Source organism: Perca fluviatilis, chromosome 1 (assembly GCF_010015445.1).
Source record: "Perca fluviatilis chromosome 1, GENO_Pfluv_1.0, whole genome shotgun sequence".
NCBI lineage: Eukaryota > Metazoa > Chordata > Actinopteri > Perciformes > Percidae > Perca > Perca fluviatilis.
Genome location: NC_053112.1, coordinates 17,149,815 through 17,172,080, shown reverse-complemented (window position 1 = coordinate 17,172,080; position 22,266 = coordinate 17,149,815). Strand labels below are relative to the sequence as shown.

Genomic DNA, 22,266 nt, shown 5'->3' with positions numbered 1-22,266 from the left:
GATGTGGTAATTTTGGTTAATAATGTAATTCAATCTGTGCCATTGTGAGGAATCAATTAAAACCATTTTGCCACTTCCTTGGCAACATTTCCTACAGTTTTTGCCGATTGCTTACACACTGAAATCAAAATTATTACACTCAATAAGCAAAACATGGTCCCAGATGTGCACCACTATAAGCACAATGTCAGCCTCACACTTTTTGCTAAACAATACACTGTGATTTTCGAAACACTAAACACACTTGTATACATTAGACACAGAAGTATATCATAATACCTTGCAATTCCAAAGCACTGACTGTCAAATGACCACATCTATGAGCCAATCGGTGAAACACAGCCATCAGGTGCGCAAACACGATTGTTTAATTGTAGACACACCAATCAAGTTTTTTACTGTAATTGTAACCTGTACTGAATACAGTATTTTAGGTTTGTCTGTTGTTTGCTGAGCTAACAGTGTTATGCACACTACTGTAGTAGCATGAAAACTGGGACATGTTTTGTTGTGATTCTCCATGTTGAATGATTTGGGTATATGGAGAGAAATAAATTATATTTTCCTCCGTCTGTAGCATTGGTCTTGTGTAGTGTTTGGTGAACTTATTGTGTAATTGCACGTTCTCTGTGTACTTCATTTACAGTACTCTAATCACTGAGAAGTAGAATCGCTAAAAGTGTTTTAGGTTAGCAACAGCAGTGTGTAACTAGTTCAAACTGAACTAAGTCATATGAAACGTGTGTGTTTCATATGGTAACAACATTTTTTTTTATAAATTAGTGTATAGTTTATATACGGTAAGTGTTTCATTTTGCAAAGGGTCTGAGGTGTTCTGCTAATTGGGTGTGTGGTTGTGCTAATTGTGTGTAGTGTTCTGAGAAAACAGTCCCTTTTTTCAAAATAGTGTTTAAGCAATCGAAAATAAACTGTAAAATAAGAAAACCCAATCACCTTACACTTCCTTTTACTTAGATAATAAAAACAACTTGTTTTAATGGTGGCATATGCGTTAGCTCTGCTTTGCTCATTATTAACTAACAGACACCTGTGGTCCCTATTCTTATTGTGTAAATTCAGATTTGGTCCCTGGAAGCCCACCTATCACCTTCACCTAAACATAACAGAGGGAGTTCTCTGTTAGTAAATATATAGGTGGCATAACACACACACACACACACACACACACACACACACACACACACACACACACACACACACACACACACACACACACACACACACACACACACACACACACACACACACACACACACACACACACACACACACACACACACACACACACACATTTCTCATTATTTCCTCATTCACACAAAAAGCACAATACCCCTCAAAAGCATATACAATGCTGTAAAACACAGTATTAGACATCTTGTTCAGTGTTGTTGTGCGATGGTAATGTAGTGCTGTAATCTCGGAGGTCCCACAGTGATTTTCAAAGTCTAGTTTAGCCGTACCTTACAGCAGGTGAATCAGTTGTTTTCAACTTCACAACAGCCCAATAACCTCAGATCAGAAATGTCACTGATCAGTGTTGCTACATTTCTTCTGTCCAGCATCAAAAATCTCCTCTCCCATCTGTGATTGGATGGTTTTTGTGTCACACATTGAGGAGGCTCTATGACTCCGTCTGCAGCGCCGCCTCCACACTGTCTGTATACCTGAAGCCCTGCAGATCAGCTGCGAGGAGAACCTCCAGAACAGAGGGCTGAAGGTGGGAGGACAACAGAGACCGAGGGTGTGAGATAAAAACAGAGGGACACACATATATATTTGTTTTGCCATGTTGTTACAAGAACGGAATTCTGGCATTTTATTTTGAAATTTTCAATGAAAAACTCACCTGCAATCTGGAAAAGACCAGTTGCACTTCTCGTAATTTGAACTGCTTCAGCAGATCCCCGAGCTCGCTGATCACTGAGTAATCAACGATGCTGACATGATGGCAATCCAGGACCACTGAGCGTGGAGGAGCCGCTTGGGGAGGGACATTAAGGGAAGAAAACAGAGAGAGTAAATGAGAGGAAAAACTGAAAGAGAGGAGGTGGTTAAACACAAAAGAGATCACCACACATTACTGTAAGTGTCCGGTGAAAAAAAGACTATCAAACAAATCCTTACCCTGCAGAGCCTGAGTGTGTATGATGTGGCTGAGATACTCTGTGGCAGGGAAGCTGAGTCCACTGCCCAACTCCATCACCAGCACACCGTGATCAGACACCTGCACACAACAGAAACATGTTAACACAAAAGCAATCCTGTACCGTTAGATACCATGATTTCATAATGTTTAAAACAATGCAGCAGCCCTTTGGCCTTGTTGTCGTACCTATGTTTCCTCAAACATCCTCATCTTATTCTACTTGAGTTAATCAATTACTGTATTTCACAGAGGAGGAGCAAGAGGTAATGCCAAAAGGTGCAGCCCTCTGGTTTACTGAGGCTGTTGTTAACAGAGAAACTGGTATGGAAGAGTAGCTCAGACACTTCTGGGACTGTTGTCACGTTTAGAAAGAAGCCCCTGCTCAAGGCACCAAAAAAAAAGTGATGATAGTCAACTTATATTTCTCTGAACTCTGCTGTACATACCTCCATGTGACCATCAACTAAAGGTGAGAGATATGGATAAAATATCATCAGTATCATCAAAATATAATTTATATTGGGATATAAATGGAAATTATAGTAATTACATTGAGAACCGGTCTGTCTGTTTTTGGCTAAATTAAAATCCCTGACAAATACTACTAACTAATGACTAATACTACTTTTAGTAATGGTACTCTTGACCTGTAACAATGAAAACAAATTACTATTGTACCTTGGTGGCATTGTTTCTCCTCCTTCACACACCGTCCTGTACAGACTATTACAGTACCTTTATCTGGGGTCTTGCCAGGTTATACAGCAGCAGGGCTCCAGATACAGCTACACCCCCTACGATGCCGTACTGCACCTGCCAGAAACTCATCAGGAACGTCACAACAAAAGGCAGCAGGTCCAGCTCTGTAGGAGACACGTGAGCATGAGACCACAATTAAACAAACAAATATATGAGAGACACAGAAAAACAAAGAAGACACCTACTGCGTATCCTCCACATCTTAGCCACGATGCGGTAATCCACCATGGGCGCTACCGCACAGATGATAACGGCAGCTAAGGAAGCTTTGGGGATGTAGTAGAAGGCCGGCATGAGGAACGCCAGGGAAAGCAACACTATCACACCTGAAAAAAAAAACAGAGAGAAAGAGAGAGAAGGGAACATTTAAAGAGATTCCTCATTTCCAAACTTAAGAAGAATTCAGACTCAGCAAAAAATGTAATCTACACAGACAGAGAGAGAGAGAGAGAGAGAGAGAGAGAGAGAGAGAGAGAGAGAGAGAGAGAGAAGAGAAAGTCACATATGATAGATTTCTTTTTTGTTGTTCTGGACAAGTATTTAAAATTCAAAAGTAAATAATAAGTGTTAGTGTTGAAGTCACAAAACCCCCAAAAAGCATATTTTACCAATGTCATGTTGCATTGAACCAAAAAAGTAAAAAAAGAAAGAATTGAGGTCTTTCAACAGACTACTCTGTGTCATCTTAAATAACATTTTTGAGCATGACCACAGAAAAAATCCTTCTGCTCTTCGCTGATTAACCATTGATCACAAAGTCCGGTTGATGTGCATATTAATGGTTTAACCCCAAAGGTGCTGTTTCATTATTTCTTTAGTTTCCTAGAGGAAGAGTTTGTTGGTGCAGAAGAGTTGGGCTGCCTCTTTTTAAGATGAATGTTGTTTAAGATAAATGTTGTCTCTGTCTCCTCAACACTTCTACCTCTGAACTCCATGACAACACATGTCTACAGAGGAGAGAGAGAGAGAGAGAGAGAGAGAGAGAGGGAAACGGAAGCTAAGAAACTAGACTGCTGATAATAGATTAACAGGGGTCAGCAACCATGAGTAGATTACTAGCAACTCGCAAGTGTGCAAGAGAGTTCTTTGGAAATGTTGATGTGTCCTATCTCATCTTTTGGCAGATAAGATAAGATAGACATGAAGTATATATTATCTTATCTATCTTTTTATCTTGTCCTCTCTCATCTGCATGCCAAATGACCTATTTCACAGCCATTGGCCAGAGCACAGCCTGGTATTTACAGTAGAATGATTGACTTTTTCCCCATTCACATTTAGCGAAGACCCGCCCTACTCTGCCTCTGATTGGCTAGTACTCAATTCAATTCAACTTTATTTATAGTATCAAATCATAACAAGAGTTATCTCGAGACACTTTACAGATAGAGTAGGTCTAGACCACACTCTAAAATTTCCAAAGCCCCAACAATTCCAGTAATTCCCTCAAGAGCAAGCATTAGCAGTGGCTGTTGCGACAGTGGCGAGGAAATACTCCCTTTTAGGAAGAAACCTCGGCAGACCCAGACTCTTGGTAGGCGGTGTCTGACGGGGCCGGTTCGGGGTGTGATGAACAGTGGCAAATAATAGTCATAATAAAGATAATGGAACAGTAACTACAATGGTAGTCGTAGTAGTTCATGTCATAGCTGGGCACTGCGGGGCGTTACGGGATGTAGCGTGGCACAGCAGAGCATGGGTGGATGCAGTGGAAGCGACAGGACGCAGCAGGACGCAGCCGGACATTGCAGGGAAGAAGAAACATAAGGACTCCGGGGAGTAAACTCCTCACTTCTTCACAGAATGCAGCAAAGGGAAAAAAAATAACACTACCTGAGCGGGCTCTGTTGATGATGGCAGGCTTAATGCTGATATGGCACACGGATTAACAAGAACATTTGGCATTGGCACTAAACACCCTAAAAGAAACATAAGGACTCGGGAGTAAACCCCCTACACTTTCTTCACAGAATGCGGCAAAAAAACGACAAGTTAAGTGCGAAAGTGGTTAACACTACTACAAGGCTTTACAGTTATTACAAAAAACAAGACTTTTCATGACTTTTTGGCAAATTTCCATGACTATGTGTTCCTGAAAATATCAGTCGACATTATACAATAAGAATACAAATCTGTGTTAAAGTTTACCCTCGAGGTTTAACTATAAAATGAATGATAATGTACGTGGTTCATAGTGGGATTCATAATATCGCTCCCCAAATACAACGGTGAGGTTAAGACAACGTGAAAATACATTTATTAATCACATATTATTATGCTGTGGGTCTTTTTATGTTTCCAAAACCTTTCCAGGCCTGGAATTTACATTTTTCAAATTCCATAACTTTTCCAGGTTTTTTCAAAACGTATGAACCCTGTGTGTAACATTGTCATTAGGGGCTGAGCCCCCCTAAAGGTCTGATCCTAGAATCGCCCCTGTTGCCGACCCCTGAATTATAACATAGACCATAAAATTGGAAAGTGTCAGAACTCACTGGTGATGATTCCTCCAGCTGGAGTGCAAACACCAGTCTGAGAGTTCACTGCCGTCCTGGATGTGAGCAGAAAACATGACGCTGTAAATATTAGACACCTGACCTTTCTTTAGTGTTTATCACCACACACACACACACACACACACACACACACACACACACACACACACACACACACACACACACACACACACACACACACACACACAAACACACACACACACACACACACACACACACACACACACACACACACACACACACACACACACACACACACACACACACACACACACACACACACACACACACACACAACACACACACACACACACACACACCTTCCAAAGCTGCCAGTGACAGGGTAGGCTGACACAAAGGAGCCCATGATATTGGTCACACCAATTGCCAGCAGCTCCTGGTTGGCATCAATTCTGTAGTCGTTCTGACTGCCTGAGGACAAACAGGAAGTTAAAATCAGTCTGATGAGACACCCATTCTTTAACTGCCTGTTAGGATAATTATTTATCAAAGAATGGACAAAATCAGTTCTCTCAAAAGTTTGTTTACTTGCAGCAAGTCGAGTCACTTTACAGCACTTCAGCATAGTCTTTAACAGTAGCTTTTTATAAGGAACAGGGAATAATATTACAAAGAGATACGGTCTTCTTATCTCTGGTCAGGCCCGGCGTCTCCTCCACATGTGCTCTGCCCTCAGGGGCATTCTGTGCTTTTCACAAAGTCAGTGGCGCTCATGATTGTCTCATGAGAAACAGAAATAGTTGCACACAGACTTCATGCAAATAGTTTAACACTAAAAGGAAGCAAAGATTATAGCAAGCATGACTTTCCTAACACTGCCATGCCATGTCTAATGATGGTATTTTTGGGGTAGTTGTAGAGAGAGAGGGGATGACACAAAGCAGGTCGGATTTGAACCCTGGCCGCTGCCTATATGGGTGCACACTCTACCAGGTGAGCTAGAGGACACCCCATGATCATGTGTGTCTGAACAACATCTTATGGAAATCCATTTGATAGCTGTTGAGATATTTCAGTCTGGGCCAACTGACAGACAGACATTGCAATCTCTACGCCGCTAGTGTGGCTAAAAACTCTTACCGAAAGCTTTGGCGATAGCAATGCTCTCCAACAGACCCATGAAGGGAATCACAGCAAGCCCTCCGCCAAAGCCCTGCACAAAACACAGAAAGGACAACTGGCTAGTCAGCTGCTCTTCTGGTGAACTGGAAAGATTTGGGGAAGTAAAAGTTGCAACTCAATCTTTTAGAAAAAAAGATTCACTGCCCTCCCCCCCACCCCCCCGTTGCTGGCCTCGTCACTCTGCTCCTTACCTCTACAATCTCTCCAAAGGAGACGACGGTGCCGTTGGCTGTGGTGTCTGAGGTGGGTGGGGGCCTGAACGGTGGGAGCCCCTGGGTAGTTTCCCCAGTGACTGTAAACACAGGATGACCGTAAGCATTCCAAGAAAATGCTACCAAGGACGCAGCCACGACCACCAGGGCGTTACGCACTGACCAGGAAAGAGAAGACATGACGAAAGTGGAGGAAAGTTTTAGAAAAGTAAAACACAGTGCATACACACTGTAAAATATGTTATACACAATCAATCACAAAAGATAAAAGACATCTGCATCCTGGAATACCATGCATTCATAGCAAGTGAAATAAAAAGCTAATTCTTTTTTCTCAATCCTTTGTAAAAAACTGTTATTGTTGTACTTGCATGTGACGCGCACACACACACGCACACGCACACAGACACACACACAGACACACACACACACACCACACACACACACACACACACACACACACACACACACACACACACACACACAGGTACTGACTGGTAGCAACCGTCCACACTAGTTTCCTGGCGACTCTGGAGCAGGTGGGAGCGTCGTCAGAGCCCAGACTCGTCTTCATAAAAAACAACGTGACCAGCAGAGCGAGACAAAGCAGACCCAGTACCACGTCACCTATCCTGGCTTCTGGGATCTTGTAGAAGGTGTAGTAGACTTCCAGGACGAACTCGTGGGGAATGCCCTGGAGTCCCAGAATATTCTAGAAACAGAAAAGACGCGACTGCCATCAGCTGAAACAACCGACTCGGAAATGAGTTGTAGATCTGGTCTCTCTCTTTGCATTTTAGTTGTTTGCAGACCAAAATCAATCAAAAGAAAATCAGCCCCCATAAGCTGCTGGTCATACCAGACCAAGTGCGGCTGTAGTTGTGAATCACTATTGGTGTATTTAATTGCAAGGGGTAACAAGAGGTGTGTTAACAGCAAGAATGTGTTATTTCTTCTTTTAAATGTCATATAATCTTACTATAAATATGAGAAATCGTTCATCTGTCTCCCAGAAATGCTGCTCCTAAATCAGAAAGTTAAACATGCACTCTCCGCATCATCCGAACGAGTCCTTGCTGTTCTGTAAACTGTAAACTGTGTGCAGCACATCGATACTGGCTGCTAATTCCTTCCATGTCAAAATAAAAAAAATTAAAATCTACGTTAACACATAAAAAAATAACAAATATTTTTAAAGGATCATTATGTCACTGACAAGATATTGTCACTGAGCGGGACCTTTTCCAGTTGCAAGATACAATTGTCAGCGCTTTCAGTTGGACAAACTATCTAATAGAGACAATGTTTCTAAATGACGTCAAACATACGTATCATTGACATTTCTGTCCATGAGTACAGGAGCTGGTAACTGGTGGTTTTGTAGATGTATGTGTTGTTTATGTTGCTGTGTTTGTTTGAGACAAGTGAGTGCATGTATTTAGCTCTCACCTTGACCTGGCCAAAGCCAATGGTTATCGCGGCAGCACAAGTGAAGCCTTTTATTACAGGGAAAGAGATGAAGTCTAGCAGGAAACCTGCAGAAGACAAGCAAAGCAATGAACGATTTACGGAGTCATGACACTGACCTTAAACCTCCCCAAAAAAAGAAGCATGGTTGAGAAATCTACAGACTTCACAGAAATTGTGAGTGATTAAGCTGAGGAAGTCGTAGATAGACGTTGTGGTAGGAAGTGGCTCTCCTGCACTCACAAACTAATCTCCTGTTTCCTCACAGTCGCCGCTGTTCTGTCCCGCGACATGTATCTCTCTCTTCTCTATTCTAAACAACTCATTTCTAATATAGTAATGTTTTTAAATCAGGTTTTGATACAGAGCTCAACTTAAATTTCACATATGCTAAAATATAATCGCTATTAAGTGAAAACAATATGTCACACTTTTTGTAGGTTTGTCCTCTTGGCTCGCAAGTGTCAACTAAATTAAGAAAACCCCCAAAACTGGTGTCACCTGACCCCGTCCCTCACCTAATCTCAGTAATGCCATTAGAGCCTGGATGACTCCACAGAGGAGGCTGAGCAGCACGGCTTGGTGCGGCTGCCCCCCCACCACGGAGAAGCACAGGAGGGACATGATGGCCGTGGGACCCAGTGTCACGTCCTTAGAGGTCCCCAGGAGGGTGTAGATGAACCCCCCCATGAAGGCAGAGTAGAGTCCGTACTGAGGAGAGAAAGGCTTTTAGATCATTTTAGATTGATTCATTACAGTCACCTCTCCACTCAACAATCCCTTTCTTCTTGTTGCTTGACCACAGTTAGACACTATAAAGCTTTTTTCACATTCGTCTGATGAAGGAGGAAAGTTTCTCTGTGCTCACCTTAAATCTGAGTTTATCATTTTGGGACATCATAACTACTTTGGAAGCCAATCATGGTTCAATATGCAAATTAAACGAGGGAGAGTTAAAACTAAATGGAAGTTGAATCCACAGAAAACCCAGCTACGATTCACCTGAACAGGAAGGCCGGCTACTTCAGCATAAGCCAGCGCCTGCGGTACAGTCGTCAGCCCGACGGTGAGGCCGGCGAGCAGGTCCATCTGAAGCCACTTCAGCTTGTACCTGGGCAGCCAGGAGAGGATCGGCAGCCACGCCTTGAGGGTGTTGTAGGAGCAGCAGCCCCGAGCCGACAATCGACCCAGCAGAGGCCTGTCCATCGCACAAGGATTACAGGTCAGGAAGGAGAACCTGGAGAGGAGGATGACGACAAGGAAAAGGGTGAAGAGACAGCAGCAAAGTCCACAAAGGGAAAAGTGACGTTTTACATATTCAAATGTGTGCATGAGTAGGCTGATTACAGAATAAAAGCCACTTACACAAAAGGGTTTAAGTTTCCTCCTCTGCCTTAAATGTCATTTGTCAGCTTTTGGGATGTGCTGCTTGGTTTCCCTGAATGTACAGCATTCAGGGAAACGCAACAAAGATGTGCTCTGTGTGCATGCAGTTTGTCTGTGTGTTTTTCTGGACAAACATGCAGCATATTAAAAGAAAGCGGATGCCATATCTTCAGTGCATTCTGTGATCTGTGTGTAATAGGGAAGAAAAAAAAAAGAAAAGTCTTCAGGTAACTAACTTGTAATGTTGTAACTTGTACATTCCATGTGTCTTTCTGTGTCCCTCTACCTTAACAAGCTTTTAGGTTGTTAGGTTTTATGATGGTCATATGACAGGTAAGTGTGCTGCATACAATCACCTACAAGCCATTAAACAAAGAAATAATCCCACACTTATTCACTTATTCTTATATCGGTGTTATGTGAGTTTACCAGTAGCTTCATTTTACAGTGTAATGGTTTATTTATCTCCCACTGTGTCCTATAACGTGTTCATGTTGTGTAGGCTATAATATTCTACTAAAATAGATTGAACAATAAGATGTTGCATTAACAAAGTGGAAGAACATGAATTATCTAAATGAAATAGCTGTGTGACTGGAACAAACACAATAGATGAAGACAGAACAGAATAGAAGAGACTTAAATTGAACTGAAAAACAAACAATAGAACTTAATAGAATAGAAAAAACAAATAGAAATAGAAAAACATAGAGTAGAGTGGAATAGAAAAGAACTGAATAACACACAACAGAAGAGAATAGAAAACACTACACAGTAGAATTGAACAGAATAGGGCAAAAAAGCAATGAAAGAAAATGGAAAAGAAAAACAGAACAGAACACACTACACCGTTGTTATGTAGGGGTTGTACTATATTTTAGGACCCCCCCTCGAAAACGAGATGATACTTCTCAAGTAGTTTATCCTAATAAACAAATTTGAACCTTAAAAGAATAGAAAAGAGCATACATGCCAACATCATAGAATAAAATAGAAAAACAAGACAACAGAATATAATATAAACTCTTACTAAATCGCTCTCTTCATCTTTTAGATTCACTGGTTCAGCTGTGATTTTTAGCTCCTTCTCTGTCAACCATGGATGTTGTGTCAACGCGTTGTTGTTACTTTTCTAAAACCACTTCCTAAAATGACATTTTGCTGATGAAGCGCGAGACGGTTCCTGTTTTCTATCCTCACGTGACCTTTTTCATGTGACCACAGGTGGGCGGGGCTTAAGTTGTTTGAGGAAGACGTGAAAACAAGTCCGATACGAATACAAATGGTCCAAAAACCGTCTGGCACACAGCTCTACTCGCCACGTTATGTACGTTAGGTAATAACTGTGATGACTGAATTAATATTATTTATTGAATGTAATTGTTTTGACTCACATTAAATGTTTCAAAGCCGAACCAGAAATCATTTTGAGACTAGATTAGTAGGCGAGATCTAAACCGTCAAAAGGGCTAATCATCGTCGTTACGACCATGCTGCTTGAGTTGTTTTTTCTCATTTTGGCATCATGTTGCATCGGGGAGTCAAAGAGAAGAAATGTCCTTCTAATAATTGGTGAGTGAACTTTTACATTCATAAGTCGTGCTGGTTTTAAAGACTTTAAATGTCTTTTGAACTGGAAGAATTACAATGCTGAAATATCAGGTACACCTAGCTAAAACTAATACACTCTAATACAACAGTCCTGCAATAAATCCTTTATATCATAGCATTATACAGAGAGGGGGCATTATTATAGCCTACCCTCACTGATATGGATGGGGTGGACAAAATAACAGAAATACCTCTCTGTATAATGATGTACACTATTGGTCATACTAAGTATGTGGACAAGTCTATCACAGCCTACACTCTGCTCTTGTGGCTGAATGGGAGCAAATCCCCCTTTTGACCATGTAGTGTTCGAGGTAATACATGTGCCTTTTCCCTCTTCCAGCTGATGATGCAGGTTTTGAGACGGAGGTGTATAACAACTCTGTGGTCCACACCCCCCACCTGCGCTCTCTGGCCCAGCGTAGCCTGGTGTTCAGCAACGCCTTCACCTCTGTCAGCAGCTGCTCCCCCAGTCGCTCCACCATCCTCACCGGCCTGCCACAGGTAAACACACACACACATGCACACACACACACTCACACACACACATATATATGGATGCCTCTCATTTGTGCATGAAGGCACAGTATTTAGGTCTGTTTGATGTGTCTTCAGCACCAGAACGGCATGTACGGGCTTCATCAGGGTGTTCACAATTTCAACTCGTTTGACGGAGTACAAAGTCTGCCGCTGCTCCTCAGCCAAGCCAACGTACACACAGGTAAGTAACCCAGACACCAGTTTATTTCAAGTCTAAGTCACACACACACACACACACACACACACACACACACACACACACACACACACACACACACACACACACACACACACACAAACAAACAATCTTTTCTCTTTTCTCACTCCCACAGGTATAATTGGGAAGAAGCATGTCGGTCCTGGATCTGTATACCCTTTTGATTTTGCCTACACTGAAGAGAACAACTCTGTCCTCCAGGTGGGGAGGAACATCACCCGTATCAAACTCCTGGTCCGAAAGTTTTTCCAGACACATAACCAAGAAGCCTTTGAACGAAGGCGAAAGAAAGACGAGAATAAAGAAAATGTGAAAGATGAAGAGAAGCCGTTTTTCCTGTATGTTGCCTTTCATGACACCCACCGATGTGGACACTCGCAGCCCCAGTATGGAGCTTTCTGTGAGAAGTTTGGGAATGGTGAAATGGGGATGGGTAGAATACCGGACTGGACCCCAGAATATTACACACCAGAACAAGTAAAGGTCAGTGACATACAGATTTTATGTTTTCAAATCCCACTCTCCTTGGAAAACAAGGATTATAAGATGTAAAACTGGTTTAATTTGGATTAATTGGTCTCACGTGATTTTTTTCACCTTTTTTAAAGAAAATATAAATTTACAGTATACCTGTTTCAAAAATGTTACTTCATATTTCTTGTATTATAGCATTATCATTTCTACAGCAGTACATTTGATAGCATATTTTTTTGTGACTGCTCATGATGCACCATGAACATTTTTCTTTTCATTTCATGGTCACATTTCTACTGCTGCTGTTATGCTGTTTTTAAACAAACAAAAGATTTTGTCTCATTGACTATTGTAATGAAATACATCTGAAAGACCCACAGAGTCAAAAGTTTGATGAACCTGTCCTCATCTTGTGTACTTCAGGTTCCTCCTTTTGTGCCAGACACACCTGCGGCACGAGCCGACTTGGCTGCACAGTACACCACGGTTAGCAGGCTGGACCAAGGTAGGTAAAAACACCTACCCATAAAAAGACACAAAGGCACAAAACAAAAGAGAGAAGCTATTTTTGTAAAACGCTAATCTATAACGGTGTGAATTTCCTCTGCAGGTATCGGTTTGGTTCTTCAGGAGCTCAGGGACGCTGGTTATGAGAACGACACTCTGGTCATCTACAGCTCCGATAACGGCATCCCCTTTCCGAACGGCAGAACCAACCTGTATCGCTCTGGGACAGCAGAGCCCATGCTGGTGTCTTCTCCAGAGCACAGGGAGCGATGGGGAGACACCAGCCAGGCCTACGTCAGCCTGCTGGGTAAGAGATGGATGTAATGAAATATAGACCATAAAGTCGGTCACTTGTCAAGTCAGCCACTTGCTGTGAGCACAGGGTCCATAGCCGGTTTTGTTCCAGTTTAGTGCTCACACCAGTTGCTACCATCATTTTTTGGCTTGTAACTCCTTAAAACAGGGTACCAGCGGGGATCTTAAAAGTCTTAAAAATTTTGTTAAATATAATATTTGAAAAATAAGGCCCTAAAAGTCTTAAATATATTTAGAAAGTCTTAAATTTCGTTCACAAAGGTCTAACATTTGTATTGTCCTTTCATAAGATTAAATAACTCCATCATTTCGTCACAAAGCATGCATGGCATTGAGTACTACAATTAAATATTGTATAAAGTTCAAGTACTTGGTAAACAATTATTTTTATAGCCTAAAATCCTTTTGGCTATTCCATTATATCCTACATACTTTTGCCAGTATGTTTATGAAGTTGGTATTACATTTCATTCTAAAAGGTATTAAAAATGTCTTTAAAAAGTCTTAACTTTAACTTGTGGAAACCTGGGGGTACCTTGTAAAATGAAGAAATGTATACTTCTATGTGACTCCTCATCACAGGTTATGACCTTAGTGAGAAATGAGTTGTGAGCAGTTCAACCAAAGTGTAATTTTTCTAATTTTTTTCCAGGGTTTTGTAGGCCACACAGTTATCTGTATTTCAGAAAAAAATAAAAAGTCAGTAAAAAAAATTCTCTAATCATCTTGTGACTACTCACAAGATTTTGGGACCCCTCGGTGTGTTCCCAGGTCTGGAACCACTGGCTTACACGATTGAACAAACCGTGAAGTCAATGTGTTTATCTGATGTGCTACATCGGCCACCAGAGGGAGACTTAACAACAATTGTGCATCAGCAGCAGATCTCAGATAAAATAAGAAACTGAAAAGGATCTCCTGAGAGGGTAATAATTAAATGTAATCATGAAAATACCATCAATTAAACAATAGAAAAACAGTTGTGATATAAATGTCTGCAGATTTTATTAGCAACACATTAAATAAACTAATTGTGGCAAACGTATATAAGTAGTAGGTGTAATGAACATTAAATAACATTAAACACTTGTCACTGTCCTATGAAAACCATGTAGCTCCATGATGTCAACTTTTTATGAGCTAAGAAAACCAACACTGTTTCCAATGGGTTTTTAAATGGTTTATTTAGTTCAAAATATGGGACAGTTTTCTTAACCCGTAGAGGAGAACTTGATTCTTCAATTCATCTGAAACATTCAAAACCTCAAAATTTGGAGATATGTGGTTTTCATCGGACAGTCACATGTAAATATGTTTACAGTATGAAATAATAGCAACACTGTACTAATTATGAGTACAGTATTTTAGAATTTCTATAACTATTATTACATGAATACCAACATTAAATTGAAATGTATCAACTCAGATATTACTGTAGTTTGCCTTATTTCCTCACTGTCTTTTTTTCTTCTTCTCCCTCTCTTTTTTTTGGCAGACATCACTCCCACCATTCTGGAATGGTTCTCTGTTCCCTATCCATCCTACAGCCTCCCCGGCAGCCCCGCCACCCTGGTTCACCTCACCGGTCGCTCCTTACTGCCTGCTCTGGTCGCTGAGCCCGGCAGCTGGCACACCGTCTACGCCAGCCAGTCCCTTCACGAGGTCTGTGAGCACTGCTGTTTTTTAACTTCCAGACGGGATGTCATGGCCCCTGTCACAAATTGAAGGAGTCAAACAATGGGCCTTGACTGCTGTACTGTCATTTGGATTTCAGGTAACCATGTACTACCCAACCCGCTCCGTCCACCAGGGGGCGTACCACCTTCTCCACAACCTACACTACCGCATGCCCTTCCCCATCGACCAGGACCTGTACGTGTCACCCACCTTCCAGGACCTGCTGAACCGCACGAGGCTGAGTGAGCCCACGCACTGGTTCAAAAGCCTGGAGCAGTATTACTACAGAGAGCGCTGGGAGCTGTTCGACTCCAGGTCTGTTACAAATCATGTTGCTCCATCATGTTTTCCGCTAAGAAGAAGATAAATATCAGTCCCATTTGAGCTTAGAGATCGACGCCCAAAGCAGAGTGATCACAATACTTGACCTTAATTGGTGGATGACACAAGTTCCTCTGATTGATATAAGGTACACCATCCACTGTTCACAGTGTGATTAGGCATAAGGAAATGGCCAGAAACTGACACAATAAAGGATAGAAAATGTTCTCAAACTAAATCAAATATGAATATTCATAAGAGGAAATAGGTACGCTTCTCCTGCAGTGAACTTCAGTCAGTTGCTCTCAACAACAAAAAAAGTGCAACGTATGTCTCCTAAAAAGAAGGAAAAAAATTGGAAAGTGGCTAAGGCATCACCTTCTGTGTTGATGGTCTGACAAATGCCTTTATTGTCAGTCCATTTTTTATTTATATTGTCAATATATAGAATTTTCAAATAAACCATTTTAATTAAACACTATAGGGGTTCCTTTGCTTCACTGTGACCAAAAAAAAAGAGCACGAGCATGTTCTCTGTGGTGAAGGGAAACATAATTTAGACCTTCATCCTGGGAATTAAAACAATAAAGCTTTATTTTACCTTCAATACGAGGACCTCAGTATATGACAACCCAATCTTGTTCTCTCTGTTTATGATGTTTCAATTTGAACAAATGCTTCACCAACACAGGACAGACCCACTGGAAACGAGGAACCTGGTATCAGACCCAAACTACAGCGCCGTGCTGGAGAGCCTGAGGCAGAGTCTGCAGAAGTGGCAGTGGGAGACGGGGGACCCCTGGGTCTGTGGACCTGACTACGTCCTGGAGGACAAACTAGAGCCACACTGCAGACCACTCTACAATGGACTCTGATGGACACTACTGGTGCTTTGACTCATCTTGATCGACACGATGTCCACGCACATGAACACATTCTTCTTTATAAAATAAATAACATTCATATGTAGTTTTATTTTTGTATGTCAGTGCTACTTTTTTAATTCTAAAAATAAACTTAAATTGCCTTAATTCCTAACATTGTTTATGGTATAGTATCCTCCTTCTTCTTTATGTAACCAGATAATGTCATCATTCAAGTCAGTGGTCCTTCTTATCTGGCTCTATACATTTAATGTACATTTTCCCATCATCCAGGCCCCCTCATAACTTAATTGAACAAATGTAGATGCAGCCCTCCTTGTTTTTAGTCTCCATCACTGTTGTTCTGCTACTGATCTGCTAATACACAGGCGGGGGAGTTCATGACGCATGACCGGTGAGGTGGGCAAATCAATCGGGAAAAGGGTGTGTATTGATTACTCAGAGCTCCACTTTGAAATGAGACTGATACTCAATCCTTCCATGTGGAAATCCTTTGGAAGGGAATACAATTTGGATCAGTAGATTATTCGCTCATGTTTATTGATCTGCTATTTTTTATTTTTAACTCCTAATCTGTCCATTTTCACTCATGTTGTTGTCTTCTGAAGCCATGCGCAGTGAATCTGCTTTGTTGTGCACCTTTTGATGCATGCAGTGGGTAAGCAGGGACCCAAGTTAACAGCTTTTATGCACTTTGTGTGCGATTTCCAGACACATTGGTCCGACATCTTTTTCAACTGACTTTTCACTTGTGTCTGAAATCGAGCGTGTGAATACCAAGAAAGCAGCAGGGCCAGATGGTATCAGTGGTTCTCATACTTTGTGCTGACCAACAAGTGCTGGTGCTCGCAATCATATTCAATCTGTCCCTGTCTGTCGTACCCAGGACACATGCTTCGAAAAGTCCACCATCATTCCTGTAAAACATTGAGTGATTCTAGAAATGAACCAATTTGTCTTTTTTTAAGTTTATGAAATGTATTGATGCTTTTTGACATTCAGGAGATTTTAACAATTAGTTTGTCAAATTAGTGAGACATAAAAAGTCCCTGCTCATTAACTGACTTGTGGACATCTTTCAGTTTTGATCATTTATTTATTAAGACTTCTACAAGCTCAGAGCAGGGGCTGATGTCCCTATACAGCTCCAGCCCCCCCCTCACTCTCACTCACCCACTCACTCACTCACACACACACACACACACACACACACACACACACACACACACACACACACACACACACACACACACACACACACACACACAAAACTGATCAATTCGGATTGGTCTTTTTTTCTTCTCCCGCATAAAGACGGATCATCATCCGCCCACCTCAGTTTTGATTTGATGAACGTCCTGGGTCACGATAACGTCGACCAGTCAGCCTATATAAGAAGCAGAAAGTTTTCCAAACACCCATCAAAACATAAAGTCGGCCTCTGACCAACAACAGACGAGAAAAGCGCCGTTTTCCTTTGCGTAAAAAAAGTCAAGACATGGAGAGGTCAGTCAGATTTGCCGTGGTGTGCGTCGGAGTGTCTCTGCTCATCTCCTGCCATCCAGTCGAAGCCTGGTACAAGCAGTCGACCGGGCCCAGTTACTATTCGGTGGGTCGTGCCTCCGGTTTGCTGTCCGGTATCAGGAGGTCGCCTTACGTCCGGAGGTCCGAGTCCGAAGAGACGCTGATGGACAGCGGGGAGACAGCAGGTAACACCGTTCTTCAAGAGACTAACAGGCAGATCTCCATCCTCAAAAACATGGTAAGTACAGTTAAGATACTACAAACTTTATTCCTGTTTGAGAGGATTCTTCTTCGTTTACACTAATGATAAAATGAGGAGACTCGTGTAACAAAATGCTTACCTTTCAGCACCCAACAAAACCACGATAAACATTAGAAATATTTCACGTAAACAAACCTTATTCAGAGATTAGACAGCATTTATGTTACCCTTTCTTTCATAAAGACAACGAAACAAATTGTTGAGATCAAAATATTGTCTTAAAAGTTTAACAACTCGTGCGTAAAGGCGCAAACCAGTGAGCGGTGCAGGTCAAAGCGCAGCCAGCAGCCTTTATTAAGAGATGGTGACAAAACGGCCATTAACAAAAAAAGAAATTCTGAATTTTAAATGATCATTACCTACAGACTACACCAGAATAAAGGCAAACATAGGGAGAATGAAAATATGGGATTTGTCTAATATAAGCGACTGTTCCACAACATTTGTTTTATCACGGTAGTAGCCTACTGTTATTCCTGCACAAGGAAACTGTCCTATATAGTTTAAGAGGTAAATGAAATGCAAGCCGATAAGGATAGTTTGAGAAAACTTCCTTACAGTAATACACATAAAGCTCATTTTGCCGGATTTTCCGTTCTTTCATTACTTATTTTCACCTCCTGCAGGCCATCTGCGTGAAAGACATCTCTCCAAACCTGAAGAGCTGCGAGCTGCTGCGGGACGGGACGGGCACCTTCCAGTGCAAGGCGGACGTCTTCCTCACTCTGGACTCCCTGGACTGCCTGTCCGCGTGAGTCCCGTTCCTCCACCCAGCCCCGGGAGCGCTTCCCTGGACATGAAAAACAAAGAAAAGGAATGGGTGTGTGTGGGGGGTTGATGGCGCGGAGGAAAACCTGATCACCGTCGACGATGGACTGCCGCAGACTCTGAATGTTCTCTTATTTAAAAACAAAAAACAAAAACTCAAACATTGTTTTGTTTTACTTTGGTTATGTAGACAGGAGTATAAAAGTAAAAAAAAAAAAAAAAATAACTGTGCAAGAGAGGTTAGTTGAAACTTGAATCTTGTTTCCATTGTTGCTGTTTAACTCCAGACATGTACCCTCCTTTGGCAAAATGTATTAAATATCCAGAAAGTTGACTGCAGAGCAGATTTCCTGGAAAGTACTTTTATTTATTTTATCTATTAAAATGAACAAACACTGGTAACCTGTTATGTGGCTTAAATGTGTCTTCAATATTCAACTAGTTGGGGATAAAAAGGGGAAAACAAGTGATCCACCAGCTAAATCCATTTGCATGGAAAAAATGAAAATATGGTTTTCAGCCATTCATTTTGTATTGCCGTTCCAGTACAATACACAGTACATACCATACAATAGCATTAAACACATGGTCTATAAGAGTAGAAATACAGTATAAAATACAAAATTATTCTGAAAGTGGAAAACCAGAGAAGGGAAAATACACAAATTTCACACACGTATGAAGCATTTAAATTACACAACAGCAAAACCACTAGATCATAAAGGCGCTTGGGGGTGTTTTTTCTTTCACCTTGAGTATGCATATCAAAGCGTATCAGTCATTACCACATCTTGTTTATTACTGAGTCAGAGAGGAGCTGGTGTGATAACAGTCAGTCGCTCAGCGGAGCCTTCAAAACAGTCAGACCCCAAAAGAGTTAATTCCACACATGTCACATAAAGGAAGCATCATCCTGGTTGACAAATCAGGATTCATAAGTGTGAGTGTGTCAGATAATGGAACAATAATCATCAAAGGCAAAAGAAAGGAAATTAAACTCAAGATGGAGGCTTCAGGGATGTTCTTTACATACACTTTTCCCAGTTCTAATATGAAATACCAGCATCATTGCTGACTCTTAAAGAGTCAGAAGAACAGGTGAAGGCACAGATAACAACGGGAGTGTTGGTGATTTCTGCTCAGGACGAGTAAATACAAACTGGGGTGCTTTTACAGTGATCACCGCCTCATTAGGAGGGTGTGACGCACAGGATGTGCTCAAACACAGTGATGGATGAGCGGAAAATACGATGGTATGCATGAGTGAACCGTGCGCAGAGGAAGTAATGGACAAACAGTAAATCCTCACCCCCTCACTCTCACACATTCTCACACACTCACACACACACACACACACACACACACACACACACACACACACACACACACACACACAAGATTTTATATTATAGTACATTTTGTGTATAGTACAAAAATATAAATGCCCATTACTCTCAACACAAGGTTTCAAAAATCAACGTTTCAGGGCTCGACCGCAAAACAAAGGATCAGCCAGGTGTTCCTTCTTCTTCAACGTCATTTGAAAGAGTTTTTCTAAGCTACATGAAATCGAGCATCAGGGGATGAAATGCAACAGCGGCAAAGAGCGTCAGAGCTTCCAGGCTGCACCTTCAGATATGAATCAGACAATACAGTCTTCACGTCTTTATAAAAGGAGACATCTGAAGGGCGACAGCACCGGCTGTCCAGTAATGTCTCGGACCTGCGCTGGCACTGGGTTACAGGAGCGACACAGCCTCCAGGTTCTCTTTGATTATCGTGTCCATAACCACCTGGAAGACGACCTGGATGTTGGAGGTGTCGGTCGCAGTGGTGAAGTGGTGGTAGATGAGTTTGCTGGGAGTAGTGTTGAGCGAGATGAAGGTGGCGGCGATGAAGCGGGCAGACGAATCCACATCGCAGTCTGCACCTGGAGGAGAGATGAGGAGGGGGAGGGGAACGACTTTATAGTGAAACATCTGGCCTTTTGACAGAAACCTGAATAAGTGTGATTCTAAGATGTGTATTAGACCTGTGAATCCCAACCAGGGGTACTAAAGATAAAAGAAAAAAAATGTCTGACAAAATTAAATTTTTTACATATTTGTGTTTAGGAGGGTAATAAACACACAAATAGGATTATACACTCTTGTGAGGCTGATCTATAGTACATTTATTGTCACAATAACCCATAACCTACCAGCTACGACAGGCACAGCACATGCGTCACACCAACCTGAGTCGGCTGTCACACCCGAACACATGAAAACTAGTTACTAAGCAGTGGTGGAAGAAGTATTCAAATAATTTACTTAAGTAAAAGTACACAAGTATTATCAGTAAAATTAAAGTATCAAAGTAAAATGTCTTGTTCTCCAGTAAAATGTCCCTTGTGACTAATACATTATTAGATTGTGTATAATGCATCAACGTGTACGTTACATTTTGTGGTTCCTAAGGGTCACAGGATAAATCGAAGGGGTCGTGAGATGATTTTTCTTTTTATCTTTTATACTATTTCTGTAGTGTTTGTTTTTTTGTGAAATATTGGATAGTTTGTGGTTACTTAAATGAAACTATGTGAAATATTTAGAGAAGTGGAACTGCTAACAAGTAACAAAAAATTGCCGGTGCAACACAGAGGTCTTCTTACTTTATAGTTTTATTTTTTAAAGGTGCATGACAGTGACTAATGTTTCGATGTAGGGTTACATCTTCATCGGCAGACTGATCTCATAAAGTGAGAGAGTGAAAATGCCATTTTGGCGTGTTATCAAGATGCATAATCGCTTTTTAGCGTGTTTATCAACGCCGTTCGGCCACCATTGACCTACATAATGTGTGAATTTTCGCCGTAGCGAGTAGTATGAATGGACGAAAAGATGGGTAAAACACAGTACCTTCACCCAGGGGAGCGGGGATCGCGTCCCACGTGTGGCGTTTTTCAGCCGTTTTTTCTTGTGTTACTAAAGCCTTTCCCCATCTTCTTTTCCTAAACCCAACCTTTTATTTTAGTTTTATTTTTTTTACACGCATGTGACGTTGTTCTCGTGATAGTACGGCATGTTCTCGCGACAGTATGGCACATTTGCGATAACATGCAACGTGGCGATGCCATGTGGTGTGTATGTTTACATCTGCTGTATACAGTGTAGACATACACGTGGATAGCTCAAAATACGTACAGATAACACGCCATTTGGCTTTAGGAAAGTGGCGTGTATGTTTACGCAAAGTCATGATGCCATGTTGTCATCAGAGTCCTTTGAGAGAATGGGCAATGAAGCCCTTAATAAGAATCATCAACAGGTGTGATTGTGCGTAAAAGGGCCGTTGACTGCCTGAAGATACATCCATCTCAACCAAGGTGTTACACTCATTAATCAGTCATTAAAGGGGAAATGCCCACAAACAGGTCAAAAGTGATTAAAAACAATGTTGATAGGTAACAAGCATAAAATGATCACAATACAATGGGAATAAAAGTATATTCATCTTCAATATACTATACTTTAA

At 41.5% G+C, this 22,266-nt stretch overlaps 4 protein-coding genes across 5 annotated transcripts in view; 2 read left to right on the top strand and 2 right to left on the bottom strand.

The window, feature by feature from the left end:
• Positions 1–588: 588 nt before the first annotated feature.
• Positions 589–10,830, bottom strand: slc26a11 (solute carrier family 26 member 11). 2 transcript variants are annotated; one of them, XM_039795547.1, is made up of 15 exons: positions 10,681–10,830; positions 9,630–9,836; positions 9,267–9,501; positions 8,783–8,975; positions 8,247–8,332; positions 7,293–7,509; positions 6,777–6,955; positions 6,544–6,616; positions 5,763–5,874; positions 5,422–5,477; positions 3,112–3,252; positions 2,903–3,030; positions 2,146–2,245; positions 1,868–2,001; positions 589–1,732 (listed from the first exon to the last, which is right to left on the bottom strand). In XM_039795547.1, the coding sequence occupies exons 3-15, from the start codon at positions 9,468–9,470 to the stop codon at positions 1,643–1,645; spliced, it is 1,713 nt and encodes a 570-aa protein (XP_039651481.1). In that variant the 5' UTR covers positions 9,471–9,501; positions 9,630–9,836; positions 10,681–10,830; the 3' UTR covers positions 589–1,642. The 2 variants fall into 2 exon arrangements, with proteins under 2 accessions (XP_039651481.1, XP_039651491.1); XM_039795557.1 differs by lacking the exon at positions 9,630–9,836 and having other exon boundaries at positions 10,681–10,825.
• A 94-nt stretch (positions 10,831–10,924) lies between these two features.
• Positions 10,925–16,350, top strand: sgsh (N-sulfoglucosamine sulfohydrolase (sulfamidase)). The gene is made up of 9 exons (XM_039795568.1): positions 10,925–11,222; positions 11,605–11,765; positions 11,877–11,982; positions 12,134–12,501; positions 12,916–12,997; positions 13,103–13,306; positions 14,810–14,976; positions 15,089–15,306; positions 16,004–16,350. The coding sequence occupies exons 1-9, from the start codon at positions 11,141–11,143 to the stop codon at positions 16,185–16,187; spliced, it is 1,572 nt and encodes a 523-aa protein (XP_039651502.1). The 5' UTR covers positions 10,925–11,140; the 3' UTR covers positions 16,188–16,350.
• A 1,226-nt stretch (positions 16,351–17,576) lies between these two features.
• Positions 17,577–19,159, top strand: npb (neuropeptide B). Its single transcript, XM_039795539.1, has 2 exons — positions 17,577–17,958; positions 18,609–19,159. Exons 1-2 carry the CDS (start codon positions 17,695–17,697, stop codon positions 18,735–18,737), a joined length of 393 nt encoding a protein of 130 aa, XP_039651473.1. The 5' UTR covers positions 17,577–17,694; the 3' UTR covers positions 18,738–19,159.
• The window catches only part of gnav1 (guanine nucleotide binding protein (G protein) alpha v1), a 29,976-nt gene continuing 26,806 nt past the window's right edge, over positions 19,097–22,266 (bottom strand). The window contains exon 9 of the mRNA XM_039795528.1: positions 19,097–20,680. Coding sequence (XP_039651462.1) covers positions 20,490–20,680 — 191 coding nt within the window. The 3' untranslated portion in view covers positions 19,097–20,489. The remainder of the gene's footprint in view (positions 20,681–22,266) is intronic.